General features: G+C 48.5%; 10 protein-coding genes across 10 annotated transcripts; 6 read left to right on the top strand and 4 right to left on the bottom strand.

Annotated features, from left to right (window-relative positions):
- Positions 1–108: 108 nt before the first annotated feature.
- FPRO_06703 (uncharacterized protein) lies at positions 109–2,241 on the bottom strand (the record flags this gene model as incomplete). The annotated part of the gene is made up of 2 exons (XM_031228354.1): positions 109–1,685; positions 1,734–2,241. The coding sequence occupies 2 exons, from the start codon at positions 2,239–2,241 to the stop codon at positions 109–111; spliced, it is 2,085 nt and encodes a 694-aa protein (XP_031078699.1).
- An 882-nt stretch (positions 2,242–3,123) lies between these two features.
- On the top strand, positions 3,124–4,434 carry FPRO_06702 (uncharacterized protein; the record flags this gene model as incomplete). The annotated part of the gene is made up of 3 exons (XM_031228355.1): positions 3,124–3,765; positions 3,815–4,250; positions 4,298–4,434. The coding sequence occupies 3 exons, from the start codon at positions 3,124–3,126 to the stop codon at positions 4,432–4,434; spliced, it is 1,215 nt and encodes a 404-aa protein (XP_031078700.1).
- A 274-nt stretch (positions 4,435–4,708) lies between these two features.
- Positions 4,709–6,109, top strand: FPRO_06701 (uncharacterized protein; the record flags this gene model as incomplete). Its single annotated transcript, XM_031228356.1, has 1 exon — positions 4,709–6,109. One exon carries the CDS (start codon positions 4,709–4,711, stop codon positions 6,107–6,109), a length of 1,401 nt encoding a protein of 466 aa, XP_031078701.1.
- Positions 6,110–6,177: 68 nt separating this feature from the next.
- FPRO_06700 (uncharacterized protein) lies at positions 6,178–7,327 on the bottom strand (the record flags this gene model as incomplete). Its single annotated transcript, XM_031228357.1, has 3 exons — positions 6,178–6,380; positions 6,433–6,853; positions 6,905–7,327. The coding sequence occupies 3 exons, from the start codon at positions 7,325–7,327 to the stop codon at positions 6,178–6,180; spliced, it is 1,047 nt and encodes a 348-aa protein (XP_031078702.1).
- A 1,111-nt stretch (positions 7,328–8,438) lies between these two features.
- FPRO_06699 (uncharacterized protein) lies at positions 8,439–9,929 on the top strand (the record flags this gene model as incomplete). Its single annotated transcript, XM_031228358.1, has 3 exons — positions 8,439–8,898; positions 8,952–9,699; positions 9,749–9,929. The coding sequence occupies 3 exons, from the start codon at positions 8,439–8,441 to the stop codon at positions 9,927–9,929; spliced, it is 1,389 nt and encodes a 462-aa protein (XP_031078703.1).
- Positions 9,930–10,001: 72 nt separating this feature from the next.
- On the bottom strand, positions 10,002–11,863 carry FPRO_06698 (uncharacterized protein; the record flags this gene model as incomplete). Its single annotated transcript, XM_031228359.1, has 5 exons — positions 10,002–10,699; positions 10,753–11,283; positions 11,333–11,479; positions 11,531–11,667; positions 11,715–11,863. The coding sequence occupies 5 exons, from the start codon at positions 11,861–11,863 to the stop codon at positions 10,002–10,004; spliced, it is 1,662 nt and encodes a 553-aa protein (XP_031078704.1).
- Positions 11,864–12,553: 690 nt separating this feature from the next.
- FPRO_06697 (arsenite efflux ArsB-like transporter) lies at positions 12,554–14,874 on the top strand (the record flags this gene model as incomplete). Its single annotated transcript, XM_031228360.1, has 3 exons — positions 12,554–12,629; positions 12,683–14,454; positions 14,506–14,874. The coding sequence occupies 3 exons, from the start codon at positions 12,554–12,556 to the stop codon at positions 14,872–14,874; spliced, it is 2,217 nt and encodes a 738-aa protein (XP_031078705.1).
- A 115-nt stretch (positions 14,875–14,989) lies between these two features.
- On the bottom strand, positions 14,990–19,097 carry FPRO_06696 (uncharacterized protein; the record flags this gene model as incomplete). The annotated part of the gene is made up of 3 exons (XM_031228362.1): positions 14,990–17,308; positions 17,358–17,421; positions 17,512–19,097. The coding sequence occupies 3 exons, from the start codon at positions 19,095–19,097 to the stop codon at positions 14,990–14,992; spliced, it is 3,969 nt and encodes a 1,322-aa protein (XP_031078706.1).
- Positions 19,098–19,341: 244 nt separating this feature from the next.
- FPRO_06695 (uncharacterized protein) lies at positions 19,342–20,931 on the top strand (the record flags this gene model as incomplete). The annotated part of the gene is made up of 1 exon (XM_031228363.1): positions 19,342–20,931. The coding sequence occupies one exon, from the start codon at positions 19,342–19,344 to the stop codon at positions 20,929–20,931; it is 1,590 nt and encodes a 529-aa protein (XP_031078707.1).
- A 1,369-nt stretch (positions 20,932–22,300) lies between these two features.
- On the top strand, positions 22,301–23,527 carry FPRO_06694 (putative aspartic proteinase precursor; the record flags this gene model as incomplete). Its single annotated transcript, XM_031228364.1, has 1 exon — positions 22,301–23,527. The coding sequence occupies one exon, from the start codon at positions 22,301–22,303 to the stop codon at positions 23,525–23,527; it is 1,227 nt and encodes a 408-aa protein (XP_031078708.1).
- Positions 23,528–23,599: the final 72 nt, after the last annotated feature.

Raw genomic sequence — 23,599 nt, forward strand, 5'->3', positions numbered from 1 at the left:
CATTTCAGGCAGCAATTATAACAACTCATTGTTTCCCAAACTCGGAGCCTGATTCGGTACGTACTCTCATTCAGAAACAAAGTAATACCGCCATGGAATTTCACCCTTCTATACCAGCACTACTGTGGCCTCTGAAGCCTTGTCCAAAATCATGTCTCCTTCAGTCCTATTACTGTAAAATCTAGACCGAGTCCAGAAAACGCCAATACCAAGTCTTGTCATACCTTTATCGTGGCCGTCTTCTTCACCGTCTGATGCTGGTGTGAGAAGCAATGTGAAATATTCCTTCTCGGGCACTTCCATGACAAAAAGGCACGAGACAGTCGGCATTTCGGCCCCATCAGGAATTTTACTATCCAGAAACGCCTCGCCAAAGATTTCGTCACTCCCAGAGGCTGCAAGAACGTGATGCCGAGAGTCCTGTGTAACAGAGCGCGCTCCCAATGTTGCCTGGATGATCTTTCCTTTGACTGTCAAGCGGGCAACTTTCAGAGGTGATGCGAGCGGGGTTCCTTCCCATTGCAAATCACTCTGTAAAAGCTCGATCATAGAGGTCATTGGGGTCGTGTGTACATATCCCTTGATCCCGCCTTTCACGGACATCCAGGACCATGATGGGATGCTTCCCGGCTCACGGATCACCCCACGCATTTTAGCTTCCCACACAAGTCCATTTGCGAGATCTTCTTCCCAAAGACCTGCCAGGTAGGTATAACCAGTCAAGTTTCTGAACATTTCTGTCAGTCCAGCGATGGCATTCCATTTGTCGCTTTGGTAAGTCAGATCACGACTTGAGTAATTTGTCACCATCCGATACCAATGTCGCAAATAATTCTTTCCATCCTCTCCGGGGCCTTGCTGCACAATATCAGCCCACTGAATCAGACCGCCATCAAAGTCCCGCGGGACATCGATCAGTCCATCTTCCGTGGCGTAGCGACTAGGACATTTCCAGAGCCACTGCTCCTTGCCAAAGCAGACAATTCTCGACGCCAACACGCCCTCTTGAAGTGTCCAGCCTCTAGTGTTCAAGGGCTCAGACATCCTATCGAGCTCCATATGCGTCTCCATTCGAACACTCACAGTCTCTCCGTGTATCTTGACACATTCGGCGCCTTGGAAAGGAAGAAGAAGACCCATCTCTGGGGTATCAGATGAAGTAGCTGCGAGCGTAAGATGTGCATTCGTATAAACAGACCCCATCTTGACTGACTCGGCTTCCCAGTCTTCACGAGAGTCTTGAATGATGCATAAGCCGTCGATCCAAAGATACCGAATTCCTAGGTAAAGCGTAGCAAGGATAGTCTCCCTCTGTGTCAGAGGTAAATCGAAAAAGTCGATTCCTTCTTTGTGCTTCTCGAGATTCTCGCTTGTCGTTTTGAAATGGAGATCTGGGTTGGCACCCCAGCAGTAGCTCAGAGCCGTGTAAGTTCCAGTTTCTCCCTCCCATGTCTCTCGTAATTTGATCTTGATGTCTTTGGGATCCGATGGAATGTCCACGCTTTCACTCAGGTCCAGCACACGCGTTGGAAGTTTTGCTTCTTTGGTATTAGGAAGAGATTTAATGCACTGTTCGTGGTTTTCGCATTCGTTCAGCCACATCTTCAGTATATCTTGTCGCTTAAAAGGTTCTGATTCATCCAGTTCGTCGTGAGGAATCCAGAATCGCCGACTAGCAAGACTCCCTATTTAATACGTTAGACACAGATTCTATAGTGGTGCTGGAGGCATACCTAGACGGGATGGCGAAGATATCGTTAGAGGTATTCCACCATTCGTGTAAAGTTGCCTGTCTCCAACCCAGCCAACTGCCATGATATACTTCTCATGCTTCGTCAACTCCACGGTAACAGGTCTTGAGAAGTTGTTCTCGTCACATAGCTCCGGGTTGCCTCGCTGAAATTCAGCTAGCACTGAGGTAGCACCGCGCTGTAGGCTAACTTCCAGCCATTTGCAAGTCGAGCACCTATCGCCTGAGTTAATCAGGTGCATGATATTGGGCTGATGCTGGATAAGCTGCGGCGGATCTGGATGAAGCATGAGTTGACAGTATTTGCAGACCCCATCTGCCGTTGGGCTCGTGAACCCCCACTCATCGGGCGTAGCGGGCGGGCCAGGGACCGGCTCAGCTCTGAGGTTCTGGATGTCACTGCCACGGAGGCCGAAAATAGCGGCCTCCTCTTGTGACTTGTTGCTAAAGACTAGCATCGTCTTGGGTGGTGGTGATTCTTCTGAAGCCATGGTTGGAAGCTTGTTACGGAAGAAGCACTGACGATAGTTGCATGTCGTCCAAGAAAGATATATAGGTGTTAGGCGAGGTGATCACGTGAGGTAAGCATAGCCCCAGCCAAGTCGTCCTGAATGTGGATTATAACATGATGCTGCCTGGAATAGGCTGAAAAGGCATTGGCAATTATACAGAAGGGTAGGACTTTAGTGAGGTCAGATACACAGTTTGGGCGAAGGGTGTGGTCGAGAAATACTAATCGAGGCTAGCAGACACGTTACCCTACACCGTTCTGTTCAATCCCAAACTGCTTACTTGTGAGAACATGCAATCCCAACTTTCGGCATTACCGGATAAATGATGAAACACGCAAATCAGCTAGGCACATAATTCATTCTATTTAATTTCTCTACATTGGCCAACGGAATATCACACCGCTTTGGTCCAACACCGAATAACTTGACGGGATTCATGGTGATGCTTGGGTTCAATTTGTGTTAGATTAGTTGGAACTGTGGAATTGAATTGTTGATCTGCAGGCGAACTGGCATATTTAGGAGACAAAGAATCTAAGATTGGAGCAACAGCAAAGGGGCCATGAAAGACTCAAGGTTCGCGGAATGTTGCTGACTGATTACCGCGCGGCACGATGGTGCGATGTCAGCCCCAACTGTAGCAACCATCTGAGATCTGACGACATCTGGAGTATTAGCCGCGCGGGAATATATAAGCTAACACATCAACATGGGACAGACTGTTGATATGTAATTGCTTATTAGTCTGACATGGCTGCCACTGTCAGCACATCATGGAGGAATGCGTACATTGATTAATATTAAATATGTGGCGAGGAGCCAGTCCTCATACTCAGTATAGATCCGCGAATACTATCTGCCATGTTTCTTGCTGCCCTCCTCAATTTCTTGGCTAACGCCTTTCACTTTATCACCTGCGGAATCTTTCTTGAACCGTCACAGAAGCCAAAGAACATGTCTCAGAAGCCAAAACATATCGTCACGATAGGCGGCTCTTTCGCCTCTGTCCGGACAGCTCACAAGTTCCTCCAGGGCATGCAGAACAAAAGTGCAGGGCCGTACAAGGTGACAATGATCTCTCGTGATTCTCACTTCTTCTGGAATCTTGCCATGCCCCGCGCCATCATCCCAGGAACTATCCCCGATGATAAGCTCTTCCAAGCTATTGCACCTGGGTTCGCAAAATACGGTGACAAGTTTGAGTTGATCGTTGCTACGGCTACTGGCATTGATATCAGTAATAAACAGGTCAAGGTTTATAAAGCAGGGCAGGAGACTTTCATTAGCTATGATTATCTCCTCATTGGTACTGGATCTTCGACTAAAGCCGAGTCGCCATTTAAGTCCAGGGGATCAACGGACGCAACGAGAGAGTATGTTCATGCGTATCAGAAGCGTGTTGGAGAAGCTCAGTCCATTATTGTTGCTGGTGCAGGACCCACTGGTGTAGAGGTTGCAGGCGAGTTAGCGGACTACTATGGCAACAAGAAGGAAATTAGCCTGGTAAGAAAGTCATCCACTCAAGCCCCGATCAAGCTGACGCCGTGTATAGATCAATGCTGGGCCAATTGTCCTCGATAATCGCCCCGACAGCGTCTCCAAGTCCGCACATGGTCAACTCGAGAAGCTCGGCGTCAATATCAGACTTAACACAAAAGTTAAGGAGTCCATTACTCTTCCCAACGGCAAGCAGAAAGTCAATTTCTCCGACGGGAAGACGGTAGTCACAGACCTCGTCATTCCAACCTTTGGTGTAGTTCCCAACTCATCCTTCATCCCGCCCGATCTTCTTGACGCGCAAGGCTATGTCAAGGTCAACCAATATCTTGCCATCGAAGGTCGAGAGGATGTTTTCGCAATTGGCGACGTGTCTAATGTCGAAGCACCGCAGTTCTGGTTCGTGAATACGCAGGCTGGTCATATGGCCAAGAATTTAGTGCAGATAATACTTGGAAAGCCTATGATTCCATACAAAGCCTCGACCACTGGTATGAGATTCCTGACCTATCATGACAAATAGTGCTAACGTTCGCAGCAATGGGAGGAATGCAGATCGGCAAGTCTGGCGTAGGCCATTATGGAAATTGGCGCATCCCAGGTTTTATGGTCCACGCAATCCGAAAGACATTGTTTGTTGAGCAATTGCCCAAAATGATTGACAATGGCAATTGATGCCCCCTTTAATATTTATTTGCTTTTGTATTGATTGAGGTTGGATGTCTTGGAATGACGTGGAAGCCGGAATTTAGCGTCCGTTCAGGCTAATCTCAGCAATGTCACTGGCCCTGATTTCTTATCTTAGCTTCGAAGCTTAGCATTTAGGTTCCACCAAATTCCCTGTACGTCATCGATCGTCCCAACCATGTTCCTGGAATAAAACAGCCTAAGACTGCAACCTCGTGAATCTGTTCCCTACTTAATCATTTCTGCATTATTGATTTCAACGATGCATCACAGTCTGCGTGCCTTTGCGGCTGCAGCCTTACCTGCAATTGTTGTCGCGTCGGTCATTCAGCAGCCAATTGACAGCTTTGATCATACTCAAGGCTATCAATTCGATCCTCTTCTCCACCTCCCGGGAATATCGCCATATTTCGATGCCGTAGGATTTGGATTGTCGCACGCTGCACCTGAAGGATGTACAGTCACAGCTGCGTCGTATCTCATCCGACACGCTGCGATTTACGCCAATGACGCCGAGTATGAGGACTACATCAAGCCGTTCCTGTACAAGCTCGAGAAGCATCGCGGCGACTTCTCTGGACCACTTGAATTTCTGAACAAATGGTACTCACCAATCGAAGAGAACCATCTCGAAGATGTCACTCCCTCAGGCAAGGTCGACGCGAAGAAAGTCGGTCACCACCTTGCGAAGCGCTATCGAAACCTAGCGTCATCGGTAAAGCGCGTCATCGCCGATACAAAAGACAGAACCTACGACACAGCCGAGGCATTTCTCCAAGCGTTCCCCGAAAATGGAAATATCGAAATTAAGCGCTTTGACAAGAAGGAATTGAACAACGGCACGCGCGCTCTTCTCCCTCACAAGGCGTGCTCCAAGTTCTCTAAATCTCCTGGTACGGAACAGCAGCAGAAGTTTGTCAAGAACTATGCAAGTGGCGTCGCGAAACGCTTACGTCCGTATACGCCTGACGACTACGAACTCGACCCTTTCGATGTTTTTGCGCTCCAATCAATTTGCGGCTACGAATCTGCAATTCGAGGAAAGAAATCTCCCATTTGTGGATTGTTTTCTGATGCCGAGTGGCTTTCGTATGAATATGCTTGGGATATGAAATATGCTCACATGGTCGGGCCTTTCAATCCCCTGTCGAACTACCTCGGTTTTCCGTGGTTGCATTCACAGTCTAAGCTATTCAGCAAAATCGATGAGAACTCAGAATTGATTGATGATGAATCATCGGGATGGCCTAAGGAGCAGCGCCTATTTTTCTTCTTCACCCATCGCGAAGTCCCTCCATTCGTCGCTACAGCTCTAGGAATCTTCAACTCCTCTTCCAGCCAAGGATACGATGAATTCCCCACTACACACGTCAACCACGTTCGAGCTTGGAAAATGTCTGATCTCATTCCATTCTTAGGCCATGTTGGCATGGAGAAGATGACATGCGAGAGACCAGTTGCTAAAGATGGCACATCTGAGAAGGAGGAGTACATCAGATTTATTGCAAACACGGCACCTCGACCCTTGCCTTTATGTCAAAATGGTCCAGGGGCAAGTTGTCCATTCAAGGAGTTTAAGAAGATTGTTAGTGCGGGCATGGAGAAATACGGGGACTTTGACGGCGTTTGTGAGAACAAGCAAGAGAAGGATGATGAGTTGTAATGCGACAGCATTGCGGCAAAACAAAACAGATTGTACAATACTAATAATTTCCGTTGATATCATGACTTCTATGTGAATGTAACTCTGATAACCCGAATCCAGTTGTTGTTGGTGAAGCCAATCGTCAATGTCTCGCCAGACTCATCCAGATGCGGGTATGCTATTCCGGCATACACCAGTCCCCCATCAATGGGCTCATCCTTGTAAATTTCTTTACCTTCCGTCCAGGGACCCTCAGGATTTGGCGCTGTCTTCAAGAAGACGGTACCGGCTGTTCCAACTCTGTCAGTAATGGATATAACACCATTGGAAAGCGTACGTACAAAGATCAAGGTGAACGTAAAAGTACGTCTGGAAGTGATTGTTATACACAATCTGTCCTTGTCCAACACCCCACATAACAGCCGTTTCGCAGTTGAACGTGGTAAGAACTTTGCTCTTCCATCCTTCTTGTCTACCCCACCAATACTCATACTTATCAAGGTCGAAGGCATCTTTTGCGGGTACGCGAGCCATGTAAATGTACAGTTTATCAGGGAAGTCCGTGATTGAGTTCGGTGGGTTTCCGAGGATGTAGATGTATTCGCTGTGGACGTCCCGATATGTTGCTACATCGCCGTACTTGGGGACCTCATCACCATTCCACCAGATACCATTCTCGCCGTAGCGATCGGTGATATGTGGGATGTCGTCAATGAGCTCAACTTTGGCTACTCCAGCGCCCTTGTAATGCTCGTCGTCATTCTAAAGAATTCCAGGTCAACAAAATCCTGTGTAGGGACTGATGCAACTGACAACGAGATAATATAGAGCACCAGTAGCAGTATCAGGATCAACCTCCACGATTCCCGTCCCTCCGAAGCCAAACGTATTCGTCTCGCCCCAGTCCTCGTTAAATGGCATGAACTGCTTCTGATGGGGAACCGGCTCATCATCATTGAGATGCAGGTCCTCAACAACAAGTGGATCATCTGTCAGAGCAGAAACGGCATTTCTTACCATGCCATGAAATCCCTCATTATCGTCTTCAGGATCGGTCACACCTGAATCGCACCATAGCACATCGCCGTAAACAGCATACCATTTCCCTCCAAGTTGACCTGTAAAGCCAAGGTCGCGACGACTCGCTGTGTTGCTGGACTTTTGGGTGCCAAGAAACTCAACCTGAATATCACCGATCGGGTTCTCCCCCTCCGGTTGAGTATTATCGACGGTCATTATACCTGAGAAAAATCGTCTATACAGAATATTTCCCAGTACAAACAAGAGAAGCGTCTGGCAATAGCGATCTTTTATCTTGACGTGTCTCTTCATGGTAAACTTGGCATTTCCATCTCCAAAGAGGGGGTCCAACCGTTGCCGAGGCTCATGTGCAAGTGCCAATGCATGATCGGCACCGAGTATCCGATGAAAACTTGTCTTGAGGTGTTGCAGGATTGAGGCACATATAATGCCAAGTTTCTACGATCTTTAACCCAGCTTAGGGTAGATACAGCATAGTGCCAAAAGTGAAACTCCTGATAAGATAGGCGAGGTGAGTTTTTGTTTTTTTGTTTTTTAATGATGACGAAACGGCCCGGCAGCCGGGAGTGGCGCCGCGGGCCGCTAAAACAGGTCTGCAGCATCATTTGAGGAACCACAGAGAATAACGTTTTTGATGGAGTTTTTGTTATCAGATGAACTAAAGTACTCTGTATATCGTACATGCATATGTAACGGTGTTTCTGACTGTAACCTTCAATAAAACTTACCTCGTTGATAACGTTCAAAGTGTATTAATAACTGGCCTATTGAGTGCCACTCGGCGCAAAAACTGGACCGTTACCTCCAAAATCCACTTCAACGGCGATGGGACCCAATTATCCAATTACTTTTATGTAATTCTGAATGAGAACTCTCCCGGCTCGGCGGTACTCGGCCATACAGAGATTTCGATCTGAATCGTCAACAAGTAAAGTTCAAAAGCTCTCCAATTCGTATTCTCAAAGAAAGGGTCTCTATGTCATGAAACCTGGGGTAGTGCAGCTGCATAGCCTGCCATCGGTAGAAGCACTACAGGGCTGATCTTCATACATTAAAAACGTGGAAAGCTCTCTTTACTGCAGGTACAAGATTGCCGATGGGTCCTCACGGAAACTAGTCCTCATAATCCCCATCAATAGCCCCCTTTAGTACGGTTTCACTGGTGATCGAGCCAGGGAGAGGGACGAGTTAATCGAGCACGCAATCGCACGCAATATTGTTAGAGACATATAATAGAATTGATGAACCGCCTATTCTGTGAGATTCAAGTCTCTTCTCACTTCTTGGCCGTTGACTGCTTCTCAAAATGGCGTCCTCACACGATGGCTCCGTCATCAACCATCCAACCGCCCCCCCCACAAAACCATCATTCTTCCGTTCGATCCCCTTTCAAATCGCCATAGCATGCGGTGTATCTTTCACAGCACCCGGAATGTGGGATGCCCTCGGTGGTCTCGGCGCCGGAGGTGCAGCTGAACCATACGCCGTATCAGCCGCTAATGCGCTTGTTTACGGATTATTCGCGGCTGTTTGTATAGCAGCTGGTGCAATTAACAACAGAATTGGTCTACGTTATGGTCTTGCGCTTGGAGCCATTGGATATCCGATTTACGGCGCTGGGCTTTACACGAATAATGTGGCACCAAAGACGTGGTTTTTGCTGTTTGGAAGTGCGCTTTGTGGTATTTCAGCGGGTTTCTTCTGGGCAGCTGAGGCAGCCATTATTATTGGATATCCCAGTCCCAAGGACCGGGCCTTTTATCTTGGTAAGTTATGAAATTGGACTTGGAATCATTTCACATAAACTAATGAGGGATAGCCATTTGGCAAACTGCCAAGGCAGCGGGCCCAATTGTCGGAGGCGCCATCAATCTCGGCCTCAACGCGCAAACCTCATCGAAAGGATCCGTCAGCTCAGCGACTTATATCGTATTCATCGTCATCATGTGTCTCGGTCTACCAATCGCTTTACTTCTGAGCCCTGCGGAGAAGGTCCAGCGAAAAGATCGCACCCTCGTCGTCGTTCATAAGCAACCCTCTTGGTTGGCCGAGTTCAAGGCTGTCCTGTCACTTCTCGTCACCAAGCGCATGCTGTTGTTGATCCCTGCTTTCTTCATCAGTTACTTTTACAACGGTTTCATGAGCACTTGGTTGACGACATACTTCACCGTTCGAGCTCGCGCCTTTTCCTCGTTCTTTACCAACTTCTCCGGAATTATCAGTTCATTCCTGATCGCTGCCTTGTTGGACCGTCAGTCCATTTTCATCAAGACTCGCGCTAGAATTGCGTTCGCTTCCATCATCTTTATTCTCATCGGCACATGGATCTGGGCTTCCATTCTTCAGAAGCAATTCTATGATGCTCAGGAGCCACCTGTCTTTGATTGGTTCAAGGGCGGTTTCGGCAAGGCTTATACCCTCATCTTCTTCTGGCAATTTGGAGGTCAAGCTTTCCAGCAGTTCTTGTACTGGCTTGTTGGACAATACACCACTGACATCTCCTCTTTGTCTTATCACTGTGGTATTCTCCGAGGATTTGAGGCTCTCGGTCAGACCGTTGCCTGGGCGTAAGTGCATCTTAATATCTTTCCTGGAACAGAATCTAACAAAAAATAGTATGCAATCAGAAGGCAACGCCAACCATTTTGTCAGCATCGGCCTCAACTTCGGAATCACTATCTTGTGTATCGTACCAACGTGGATTGTGCTATCTGGACTCGAGCACAGCCATGAAATTACAGTCACAGCTGGTGAAGTGTCCTCAACAAAAGATCAAGATCCTGATATGAAAGCATAAGTTTTAACATAATATTCTATACTCATAATAATATCTTTCAACAAGAAACAAAACCAATCAGTTCCCATATTGCTAGTGATACAAAGAAGCAGGTCTTGGTCTAGGACCTGTGCTCGACCTCGGCCTCGTCACAGCAAGTGGCGGCGGTGATATAGGCATTGACGTAGATCTCCCAACACCCTGCACAGAAGTATCGCTGCCTATAAAACTCCCAGGCCTCGACCTTACAGGACTCAGCTCATCGTCTTGGTGTTGGTCTCTCTCAATCTCAACCGCTGATACACCTAAATCTCGAAATTGCTCCCCTGGTATCATCGGGAAATCAACACGGTCTGGTCTTTTGACTTTAGGCTCGGTGATAAAATCATGCGCTGGTGTACCGATCATCTCGCCGAATCTGAAAAATGCATTCTCTATCTTTTGTCGGTAGGGGTTGCGGGGGGTTTGACTGTGCTCTTCGAAGACTGAGGGGTCTCGAAGTCGAGATGATGATATTGAGGTGCGGGGCTGAGTTGGATTGAGGTGCGGTGATAATTGGTTGTTTGTACGCGTATCAGTGTTTGTGACAGTCAATGTGATATGGTGGCTGTTCAGTGATGAAATACTCTCTTGGTGAGAGACTTGGCCTATTTCATCGTTAAAATGGCAATGAGAACAATTGCAATGGTGCGATGGGTATGGTTCGCCTGCTTGATCTGCATGTCTTGCTAGAAGGAGATACAGCGATCCGATCATGGCCATCGCAGTACCTGTGATAGGTGCCCATTGGCCTTGAAAGTATTCTTATTAGTAACTATCCAAAAAACTAGTGGAATGTGCTTACCGATATTGGCCATTGGCTCTGTCTGGTAATTGACTTGAGGGCTGAAAAAGTTAATCTCGCCCACGATAAGAATAGCCAGGCCAGCGCCACCAAAAACGGGAATCGCTAGGATACGAAGAAAGAAGCCAATGGTATCATTAACCTTCTTCATAACGCCTTTATTGGCGCTCTCATCATCTTCACTTGCCGCGTCGTTGGTCGGGTTTCCAAATCGTCGGCGCCAATTGATTTCAAGCACTCTATCCCACATAGAAACGAGACATAGAACAGCATGCACACAACATGCTGCAGCAAGCAAAGTCGCCGTACCGAATGTGAGGGTATGTGGTGCTGGTAAAACATAGATATTGTTTGCGGAGCCTCCCCTCATCGGAGATGATGGACCGTCTTGCGTTGAACACGTCAGGTTGCAGTTGTTTCCTTCAATGTAGTGAAACTTGGACGCGTTTGGTGATACTGGACTGCCCGATGCGTTAATTAAACAGGAATGGGTCTCGATACGATAAAACTCGATTGCCATACTCAAAAGACCTAATCTCCGGTTAGACAATAGGGACGCTTTTGCCGAGATTCAACTTACCGATCAATAACAGAAATGTCCACAGAAAAATAGTGTTTCTACCAGGATCGTTAAAGTATGTCTTTGACAGCATAACCGTTACTGGTGCTGCCAAAATACCAATCGCGCAAAGCTGAAAGGCCCCAAAAATATCCATATCGACCGCATCTTGCCGAATTATTAGCTACGCAAAATTATCATTTTGGGCTCATTGCTCACCAGGATTGTGCATCGCCGTCAAAACTATGCCGTGAATAGCGGCCACAGCTGGCAGCACTAAGGCAGCGGCCAAACAAGGGTTTACCAGCCATTCCTCCCTCCTCGCGACAAGGCACGCAGCGATGAGGACATAGTATCTTAGTAACTGTCAGTTTTGTATCAATTAACTCGCCATTGAACTTACAAAACTCGGGTACCGGTTCCATACTGTCCAGAAACAGGCCATGCGCAGATAACCTGCAGCGCATCACCAGTGCCATTTGTTGCTGCCCGCGAAAAAAGAACATTATTCGCTATTGTCTCAGCCGCATCGGTGACAGAGAGGGCAGGCATATCGACATTCTAGAAGCCTTGGCAGGGTTAAATCCGCGGGGAAGAAAGAGAAAATGCCAAGTCAGCCCAAAATGTGGGGGAATAACAACATCTTAGCAGAAGCTTCTTTATTATTTAATACCCGCATGTTCAACGATGAGGCCTTACCATAAACGTCACTGGGGAGTCATTAATGGCTAGGCTTCTACTTTTCGAGTGGTGAGCATTCAGCTGACATGTTGGCACAGCCACAAAGATCACTTGAGCCGGGCGAGGATTGGGGGCCACGAGCGCTGTGTGCTTGGTCTAGGGGGCGTAGAGTAGTCTCTTCTAAGCATAGCTCGGGTTGCATACTGCGTTGCGTTAGGCATCAACAAATGTACCCTGTCACCAGAAAGAACAGCGAACCCTTCTAGAACAATTTTTCTTCTTTTTTTTCTCTCCCTTCGTTTCTCATGTCAGCCCTGTTTTTTTGTTTCAGCCAGAGATCGAACGGCAGAAGGTCATCGAACTGAAGCTACTGTCGGTCCTTTACCTCGAAAGATGCTGACACTACGACACTCTTCTTCCTTTCAATTGGCCACTTGTCGTAAAAAGCCCACTTTGGATACGCCCCACCATTCGTCGTCAGGTTTTCGCTGTATTTAACCTGAGAGTGCCACTTTTGACTTTGAAGAAAATCGAGTTGATCGAATTCCCTCAGCCGAAATCATGGTCAAAGGCGTGGACACCAGCGAGATACGACAATGGCGCTCAATAGTAACGTTGGTAGTCTTTGTACTCGCCAGTAAGAATCACCCTCTCACAGGATACACAGCGTGCACTGACCCGGTTCTACAGACATTCTCGTACTATGGCCATTTCACATGCCCATCTACATCCCAAAATCCCTCGTCAATTTAATATGCAGATTAGCTGTCAAGCTGCGAGTTGTTCCCCCGAGCACGCATCATGCGATTCTTCATGATAAACCGAGATGTTCCAAGTATTTTGTCAAGGTCACTTTTCCTGTTAATTTCATCACGGCGCCTTTGATTGCGGATCTCTTCCTACTCGCTATTTCTGCGATAGGACGCCAAGAGGTTTACGATGGGACGATAGGCGCTGATAATATCCACCCGATTGATATTATGGTCTTCTTCATCACTCTGGCTTATATCGCTATCTCTATCGATGCATCGGGTATCATTCGATGGCTGGCCTTCAAAGTGTTGTCGTGGGGCGGAAAAGTTGGCCATCGACTGTTCTTCTACCTTTATTCATTCTTCTTTCTTCTCGGCAGCTTCATCGGCAATGATCCCATCATTTTATCTGGAACGGCATTCCTCGCGTACATGACGCGCGTATCGAGCAACATCACGAGTCCGCGAGCATGGATCTTTACTCAATTCGCAATCGCCAACATCGCCTCAGCAATTCTTGTCTCGTCAAATCCCACCAACCTCGTCCTCGCTGGAGCCTTCGACATCAAGTTCATCGTCTACACCGCCAACATGATAGTCCCAGTGGTCGTCACCGCCGTTGTCCTCTTCCCATTTTTGCTCTACGTCATCTTCGCCGACGAAAAGCTTATCCCTTCCAAGATTGAGATGCACAGCTTACCAGAAGAGGCTAGAGCCCAACGGCCCGTGAACCCCAACATCCCCTACGTGCAGCACCAAGTCGAAGACGCCGAAAGTGCAGGCGAGGGCATGACGCTGTCACTTGCGTACATTATGAATCCTTTTCTTGACAAGAAGGGCGCCATGTTCGGTGCGCTAATCATGTCCGCGACGCTCATCACCGTCCTAGCTCTCAATGCTGCTAGCGCCGGAAGTGGAGAGCACCCCGTTTTCTGGGTGACTCTCCCAGCAGCGTTCGTTATGTTCTGTTGGGATTTAGGCTTTGGGTGGTTGCATCGCAAGGAGACGCGGCAAACGGCCGCTCATTATCGACGAGAGATGGAGCGTGCGAGAGCCGAACGCGCAAGATTTGCAGCAGAATATGCTGGGACTTCACAGGATAAGTCTGAACCAGATACCGACACGGTAACTGGTCTTCCTGATAACCAGACCTCCGAACATTATGGCCAGTCTCATGGCATTTCTCTCACTCCGTTACAAACCTCCAATGACCAGCCCAGCTCACATTCTATCCCCAAAGTGATTTTATCAAACACCGCCGGAAACAGTCCTGTCATCATCTCAGGATCATTACCCCATTCACCCAACTCAGGTCCATCATCACCAAGCGACCAAAACACACTGCATCCCGGAGCTTTATCAACATTACCAAGTCCTCAATTGGAGCCAGAGAAGCTTGAGGCTGCTCGACCCATGAAAACAGAACCCGAGGAAAGATCGACTCTTCTATCCGAGGCTAGAAAAGGGTATGCATCGCTCGAAAGGGCTTACTTGTGGCTGCAAGAGACGTTCCCAACAGTCATGGCCGTCATGGCTCATCTTCCATTCGCATTGGTTCCGTTTGCCTTCGCCATGTTTGTACTAGTCCAGGCACTAGTAAGTAAGGGATGGGTCAACGTGTTTGCATATGGCTGGTATCATTGGTCCAAACGTACTGGCACAGTTGGAAGTATTGGAGGAATGGGCTTCCTTTCGTGTGTCTTGTCCAACGTAAGTCCCTTTCAAACGCAATGATTCTGGGAAAATCCTGACGATACAAAGTTTTCCGGCACCAACATTGGCACCACTATCCTGCTATCACGTATCATCCAAGCTTGGAAAGAAATCAACTGCCACGACGCCCAACTCATCAGCGACAGAACATACTGGGGCACGATCTACAGTATGGCTGTTGGAGTCAACTACGGAGCATTCAGCACCGCCTTCAGCGCATCACTAGCCGGCCTTCTCTGGAGAGATATCCTTGCTCGAAAGCACATTCACGTGAAGAGCCACGAATTCGCCCGAGTCAACTTTCCCATCATTGCTATCTCAATGGCTGTTGGCTGTCTGATATTGGTGGGAGAGGTCTACATCGTGCGGGACAACTCACCATACTCAACATTTGAGAAGGCTTGCCCGAATAATTAATAAAGGAGCATATAGATAGTATAATTATAGACTGTACATAACAACTCAGAACATACCCATGAAATAGACATCTCTTGTTGTTAATAGGCGATGGTTGAGCCCCTTTGACCTGACTCTACCCATCAGATCCACGCTCTTTGCGCAGGCGCTCCAAAACCCAGTCCAATTTACGAAATCCACTATCAGTCTCAATCCATGATGGCGCACTCCAACTCTTCGTCTCAGCATTATGCTCCTTGAGGAGACTCATCAACTCAGTCGTATTCTCATTCGCGGCATTCAGAATCTTATTCACCGCCCTCTCATCGTCCAAATCTGCTTCTTTAAGAGCCGGAAGCCATTCTGGATAACAATATCTCCGGTACACGAGGTCCAATGCCGTTCGGCCATACTCATCCGGAATATTTGGGTTTGCGCCGTACTCGAGAAATCGTCTCACGGCAAAATAGTTGCCAGATTCGGCGGCTATTGCTATAGCTGTCATCTTGTAGGGTCCCGCTGTGTTGTCAAGCTGTTCTTGAGTATTGTACTTCCGAAGAAGCTCGACAATCGCAATTCCAGCAACCTCATGATCTTCAGCGAATTCCCCCATGTACTTAATGGTGAAGTGGAACAAGGAAAAGGTATCATGGCCGACGTTTACTAAGAAGCCATCGGAGCCATTGCTGTCCGGAAGACTGAGCAAGAACTTTACCCGATGAAGGGCATTCCTAGTACCTGTTAAGAGCATGTCTGACATTATGCTCTTCCTCATCGACGTCGGAATGCGATCTCTATCCGCGCCATGATCAAAGAGATACTGGGCAACAGCAAGATTTCCACTATAAGTGGCAGTATAGAAAGCGCTGAAAAGCTCTGGTGTGATAGGGTCGACTTGGAGGCCCTTTTCTAGAAGCTTCTCAACGAAGTAGACGTCATCTGTTTCTTTGGCAGCACGGTGCAGCGCGTTCAGGCCATCAGCATCTACCGCATTGACATCTGCACCAGCGTCGACAAGGACTTTGAACATATCACGATCGCCATGCGTAATGGCCAGGAAGAGGGCCGAGCCTCCACTGGATATCCTGCCGAATGTCGCGTTGATCTGATTCGCGAAGCCGAACTCCAGACCTGAAATCATAAGGTCTGCCGCGCATTGATGGTACGCCGTTGCAAGCACTGCTGCCATCTTAACATTGCCCCCGAGTTGCAAGACAGCATCAGTAGGTGCGCCGTTCTCAATCAGGGCTTTCATGGTCTTCTTTGTCTCCAATTCAAAGTCGACTCCCAATGTCAACAGCCGCTGCCAACGAGGGGTTCCGGATATAACATGGAAAAGAGGTAAATACAACAGTTCGCCTCCACCTACCATTGGTTTTAGCTTGCTGGCCTCCGGCTGAACTAACGGCTCTTGAAGAAGCCGTTCGACAACTGGTGAGTAGCAAAGCCCACATGCCAGTTCAAGTGGTGAGAGGTGCGACCCCTCCCCGTCCTCTACTTCCATACAGAATGTTGGGTCTGCGCCCAGTTTGAGGAGAACGTCTACTGCCGTGAGTCTTTTCTGTGTGATAGCCCAGTGCAAAGGTGTGTGAGCCAGAATACCATCTCCGTCAACACTAATCCCATATTGGGTGCGTGATATTGTACTAGCAGGGGAATTTAGCTCGGCGCCTTTGCTGATCAGAAGTTTTGCGATGGTTTCATGGTCTTCATCTTCGAAAGAGCAGAGCCAGTGAAGAGGTGTTATACCTCTTTCGTCCGCCATCTGTGCAGCAATCCCGCAGCTGGGGTGTTGCAATATCGTCTCCAGAACACGCTTTCGACCAAGGCGAGCCGCGAGGAGTAAAGGTGTCTCCTCATTCTGCAAGACCAATTGGTTCAACTTATGGTTTTGATCTAGACAGGTGGCCGTCACATCTGGCTTGTCCATAACAATACTCCACAAAAGTAGATCTCTGGAATAAGAGAACTCGACTTCATTCAGGGACAAGGCTTCCAACATGGACAACAAGTCCTCAGCTGTGTTTGCGTCAGCTTCGAGACGAGTTAGTTCATCGAGCTGGACCTTCTGCTTCAGTTGGCGCCAGTCAGAAGGCCAGTTCTCTTTCAGTTTCTGAAGAGCAATTGGGTTTCCGGCTTTAGCTGACTCGACAAGCCAGGTACGTAACATCTCCTTATCCAGAGTCTCGTGGTCAGGAACGTGAGAGAACACGGATATATAGAGGGTGCGGGCCTCGTCGGAACCGAGCTGGGCTGCTTGACGAATATAGTAAGCCGCTAGCTTTAGGTCGTACGTAACTCCTATATCGTCCATGTAGGCACCAGCGATGTTAAAAGCGGCTTGCGCTCTTTCGTTCTGATTGACGGATGTCTCAAAGATAGATTTTAAGCTGTTAAAAAGAGCGACCCTGACGGGCTTTGGAGTCTTTTGCAAGATGTTTGAGCTTTTCTGAATCTTGTATGAATTAGTTCCACTTTCGGCAAGCGTTGGCATTGTAACATACATTAGGGATGAAGTCTTGGTCTTTAAAAAGCTGCATCGGCTCCGCTTTCGACTTGGTGGCAACCCTGTTCATGAATTAGCTTAGCGCCCAAGATTGAATTCAGGGGTTGAAAACAAGCTTTGGGTCAGATAATAGGCTGAGGTAGGTTACTAACAAAGAGAACAATTCGGTGTTGAATGGCTCATTTAAGAGACCAACACAGTCCAAGACCAGTAAACATGCATTCACAGCCGAAATGGGCTGAGTCCCACTGGGTTCGCTTGGATTTGCTTCCCTAGGTAAGAGCTGCGATATGGTAGGTAAGAGCTCTGACATCGTCTTCTCAAGTCTCGATTTTGAAATTCCCTGGAGCGCAGCGATAAAAGGAGCCTCGTCTTGACTGAATGAGGAATAGTAACGCTCATGTGCTTTTGGCAAGAAGTGAGTCATCATATTACATATCTGCCATGGGTCAATGCTTGCCGGGGTGTTCTGCAGACCGAGCTCCTGGCGGAGATATGCAAAGACCACGGTGGTGAGACCTTTGAGGATCGTCCTCTCGGATCTCTCATCATCTGTCGTGGGGATCTTGGCTCTGTACACGATGCTCTCGAAGGTAGGAAGCGCAGCTCTTAGAGCGCTGGCATCTAGAGTATCACGCCCATCCGTGCTATTGACAAGAGACCTTGTGATTTCGAGATGATCGATAATTTTAGACATGCCTGAGAATCGCTTCTCTGGAGAGCACTGCAAACATGTGAGAATGAGTTTCGCAAGAGTCATGAGTGGATATTTCTCGTTTCGCAGACGATGTAGGACATTGAAAGTAGCAAGGCTCGCTATCAGGTTAGTCTTTTTAAGTTTCCAGATACTCTCCAGCTTATCGCCGTCTGGTAAAGTGCTGTGGTAAGCCACTCCGTCGCCGATAATCGTCCATAACGTCAAGCCGAAAGAGTAAATGTCTTGCTGGCGAAGGTATCGGCTATTAGAATGTGCTGTCTCCGCCTCAGGTGCACGGTAGACCTCGGTGCTTCCGATGAGCTGGCCTCCTTGCATTGGCATCGCAAAGCCAAAGTCGCTGACTTTAACAAGGGTCTTTTTGGTTGGATGTTTGAAGACGAGAAGATTGGAGGGCTTGACATCACCATGAACAATTCCTGCTTCGTGGAGGCCTTCAAGCCCTCTGGCTGTATCTATAGCAATGTCTAGCTTCTCATGCAGCGACTGTGCGTAGCCTGCTTCTTGATATGACTTGAGACTTCCATACTCAGCATATTCAAGTACCAGGGCAGGAACAACAGTTATTCCCTCCTGGTTTCCGGTATCATGATACATGACAGCCAATAAGTCAACAATGTTCTCATGTTTCTGGACAGGAGGGTGCCTCAAGATCTGTAGTTCCAAGGCTATGTCGGCAAATGACACAGAACCATCATCTTGCGTTCTTGGATGTTTAACGGCGACATATTTGCGCCCTTTCAAGATCTCCGTACCCAGGCCAATCGGAAAGGAAGACGCTTTGACTTTTCGAACGTCGAACGAGCCACCACCAAGGGATACATCTTGGAGTGTGGGATCGGCATTCGATATCACAGGCTGCAGGCCAATAGTGTTATGACCATTTGCGAAGGATACAGCTATAAATCCCGCAAAGTGAGGGCAGTGAATGCCAGGAGACGGAACGGGAATAGGCTCTGCACTAGTGGACTGTTGATTCTCTTGAGGCTGTTGCCGAAAGGTGAATGCTGAAGAGAACTCCATTTTGATTATACTACAGGATGAAAAGCGTCCGACTTCTCGTAAATCCCTCGAGGTTGATATCATGATTCTGAGGTTACACATGACCTCAGCTTGCAGGCCTCACCGGATTATCAATTTACCCCGCCACGAAGATGCAGAAACCCCGCAGTTGATATGCTGCGGCTCAAGTTCTCATATTCCCGGTGTTATTCTTGAAATCATCAGAAATCCGACGTGTCTGTTTCGCGTGGGACCCAGTACCAACATGGTGAGCAATTTAGTTGATTTCCAGGTCGGAGCGGCCGGTCTCGGAATCGGAGCATTCGGTGGCCTGATAGACGCTTTCACAGCCTGCTCAAAGATTTATGGCCTATGGAAATCGCTACGGGGTCTCGATGGATATCTTGGCCTGCTCCGTACTAAGCTTATACTCCAAGAAGCTCTGTTAGACCAGTGGCAGAGAGACTGGCTCGATCAACCGACCTCTAGGCGAATCGACATCCAGAAGCAACGGATTCTTCAGAGACACAAAGATGCTGTTCTCGCCTCATTAACAACAGTAAAAATACTGCTCGAATCACTGGAGCCACTCCGGGAGGCCTCGGGATCAGAACTTGCACTCGAGCGCCTGAAGTTGGTGACTGGTGGGGCCGAAGAACACGACAAGACGCTTGTGCAGATAAGCGCAGTTCTCAGCGACTTGTATCGCTTGCTACCAACTCGAGATCCAAATATCGCCCTTTCACAAACAGTGTTGTCCTTAGAGCATATCGGCAATAATCAGCAAGTACTATTTCAGGACAGCGACTCGACTCAACATGTGATACAGCCTGATAAGCTCAAACGAGCTATTAGCTTTCGCCAGCTAGGATACGACCTAGATCAAGACTTGGAAAAGCGAGTCGCAGCGTTCAAGAACAGTACTGGCGATGCTGATCTCACCATTCGCTCAGACAGAGTCAAAGTTCTGAAAGATGACGACGTCGCTGGTGGGCTAAGAAGTTTTGGAACACTTGACTCCAAAACTCCGGTGGTCATTGAGTGGAAACGTTATGACCTTACCTGGAAAGGACAGAAAGGGATCAGGCTTAGAGGAAGAATCCAGAATATTTCACGACTCTTGCATGCCGATGCAAAGCCCCAAGAGCTTTTGACTCTCCACTGCCTGGGAGTGTTTGAGGACATTGAGAAGACTCGATATGGTCTGATCTTTGACTATCCTCTGGGAACCAGTGAACAAAGAGATCTGGTATCTCTACAGGCGTTGATCAAATCACCAACGCCTGAGACTCTACCAACACTGGGTGATCGATATCGTATGGCCTACACCCTGTCACTCTCACTGGCTATCCTTCATGCATTAGGATGGCTCCATAAGAGCATCAGGAGCCACAATATCATGATTCCAGTGCGTCGTAATCAGCCCATCTGGTCTCAGCCATACCTAGTCGGTTTTGAATTCTCACGGCCAGATACAGCCGATGAGACCACCGAAAAGCCCGAGCAAAGCGTACGCTTCAATCTATATCGTCATCCTTCAGCACAAGGAATTCCAGGAGAATCATACCGCAAAGGCTTCGACATCTACAGCCTCGGCGTCGTCCTTCTTGAAGTTGGTCTATGGCGCGTAGCATGGAGTCTACGTCGCGACGATGAGAACCCCGCCAAGTTCAAGGAAGTGCTTCTCAGCAGGGTAGACGACAGACTAGCTCACTTCATGGGGACAGAATATCAAGAGGCGGTAAGGAGTTGCCTGAACAGTGATTTGGATCATAGGGAGGGATCGGTAATACGAGCTTTCTACAATGAGGTTGCGGAAACTATGTGCTCATTGGCGGAGTCACAGCCATCGTGATTGCAACATCTCTTATCTGCTATAGTCTAAGAATGATAATACAGGACTTTTGCACTTAACTCAGTTTAGCCTGGTTTAAGGGACTTTGTTAGTGCTGTGTTGTATCAAAGCGTCTAGCTTGGACAACCCCTGTATGTCGTCCGAAATCCCGACAGGGGTATTGAGAGGCCTCGGTAATGGTGTCTCTAGCTACCCTGAAGAGTAAGTGAACTCCAGTGTTTCATGAATGTTTGACAGGAGCTGGGGAATGCATGTTGGTATTTACCGCATGATTGAATGAAATTATTGTGACACTGTCTTCATATTGCTCGGTTCGGTGAAAGTTGTTGATGCCCAATAGCACCTAGCTAACGATTCTCAGGGTGAGATGATTCAGCGCACGGCCTCCAAAATGATCTGCATAGAAGCGACTCGTCCGGAGTCAAGAGGTCGTCAACGCATGACTTAATGTTATCTAGGGCCAAAAGAGCAATGCCGTTCAGCACCCACTAACCCACGCGACTAAGAGCGGATAAGGTATGATCTGCAGGGGTATCCGCATCACGAAATCTAACTTGTCTATTACGCTTATCGTAACCGCCGCCTCAACCAATAGCATCATTTACTGGCAACCCCTACTCGTTTTAGAATGGTTATGTCCTGAAGGTTCACATGATAAACTAACCAATAGTTCCTTTACAAAAGCAGTTTAATCACGGATAGATCCTAGGTCTCAGCTGCACCCATAACAAACGTCCCTCCGCCGCCATTGCCGAGTCCCGATCCAACTCCCTATCAGGGCCTTAGCAATGCCGAATTCTCCGGACATAGTCGGCGGTAGCATCTCTTCTCGGTAGGTGCTTAAGCCAAGACTGGTGATGCCCCCCTGTCGCACCCCGGCGGAACTGCTCGTTGTTTACTAGACGTCTTCATTCCGCTCCTGCAATCAAGATGCCTGAAGAAGACCTTTTGTTAGGTAAAGGGGTCGCTGGGGCTTTGGTGGGGCAGCCACCTCATGGCCGCCACGATTCATGGAAGCAGCCAAGAAGCCAAACAGATGCCAAGGACGGGAGGCTGCATAGACAGATCAGCCAAGGAATTTAGGTCCGGCATCTATCGCGCGGATCAAAGGGACTAATCACGCCAGAGATGCACCTCTTTTCTCGGAAGGTGGCTCGGATGTTGGAAGCCGAGTAAGGTGTGAGCCAGAGATAGATGAAGCATCACCATATGGATATATGGCGGAATGGCTCTATCAATGTCAGACTCCGTCGAGCCAGCAGAAATATATAAGTTGATATAGGAACCGTCCATCTTGGAAATAATCATCATCCCTAACTCACTCTTCTCTGGTCTCATCTCTATCTCTAAGCCTCTCACCGACATCACGATGCCTTCCATCCACGCTCTTTTCACAGCCTCTCTGGCCTTTGCTTCCATTGCCCTCGGCGCCCCTGCTGCCCAGGACAAGAAGTTCACCGTTGAGCAAGTCAAGAACCCCAAGTTCATCAAGAACGGTCCTCTCGCCCTCGCCCACGTCTACGCCAAGTATGGCGTTCCTCTTCCCAAGGGCCTCGAGAAGGCTGTCAAGGCCGTGAGACCTCCTCACGCTCACTCGAAGCGTCAGAATGGCAGTGGCAGTGCCACCACTACACCCTCCGACGAGGATGTTGAGTGGCTGACACCTGTCCAAATCGGTACTCCTGCTCAGACCTTCAACTTAGACTTCGACACTGGCTCTTCCGATCTCTGGGTCTTCAGCACTGAGACCACTGGTAGCAGCGGCCACGATGAGTACAACCCCGCAAAGAGCAGCACAGCCAAGAAGCTTTCCGGCGCTACATGGAAGATCAGCTATGGTGACGGAAGCTCCTCCTCTGGAGATGTCTACAAGGACAAGGTCTCCGTCGGTGGCCTCGTCGTGAGCTCCCAGGCCGTTGAGGCCGCCCAGAAGGTCTCCTCCGAGTTCGAGCAAGAGACTGGCCTCGATGGTCTTCTCGGCCTTGGCTTCAGTTCCATCAACACCGTCAAGCCTACCCAGCAGAAGACCTTCTTCGACAATGCTGCCAGCACCCTAAGCTCACCCGTCTTCACCGCTGATCTGAAGCACCAGAAGCCCGGAAAGTACAACTTCGGCTTCATCGACAGCACAGCCTACACTGGCAAGATTGGGTATGCCTCCGTTGACTCCTCCGACGGCTTCTGGGAGTTTACCTCCACTGGCTATGGTATCGGCTCTGCTGCCATCAATAGAAGCCCCATCACTGGTATCGCTGATACCGGCACTACTCTCCTCCTCCTCCCCGACGATGTCAACTCCGCATACTATGCCAAGGTCAGCGGTGCCCGATACAGCTCTAGCTACGGTGGATATGTCTTCAGCTGCTCTGCTACCCTCCCCAGCTTCAGCTTCGTTGTTGGCGGTGTTACCATCACCATCCCTGGTTCTTACATCAACTATGCCCCTGTTCAGGACGGATCTACTACCTGCCTTGGTGGTATCCAGCCTAGCGACGACATTGGCATCAACATCTTTGGAGACATTGCTCTCAAGGCTGCTTTCGTCGTATTCGATGGCGGTAACCAGCAGGTTGGCTGGGCTAAGAAGACACTATAAGTGACTTCAGTCGCTGGTGGATGAGACTGTAAATAGCTGGATCTTGTGCTGCATTTAAACCTTGTACATAGC

Source organism: Fusarium proliferatum (assembly GCF_900067095.1).
Source record: "Fusarium proliferatum ET1 genome assembly, contig: FPRO_scaffold003, whole genome shotgun sequence".
NCBI lineage: Eukaryota > Fungi > Ascomycota > Sordariomycetes > Hypocreales > Nectriaceae > Fusarium > Fusarium proliferatum.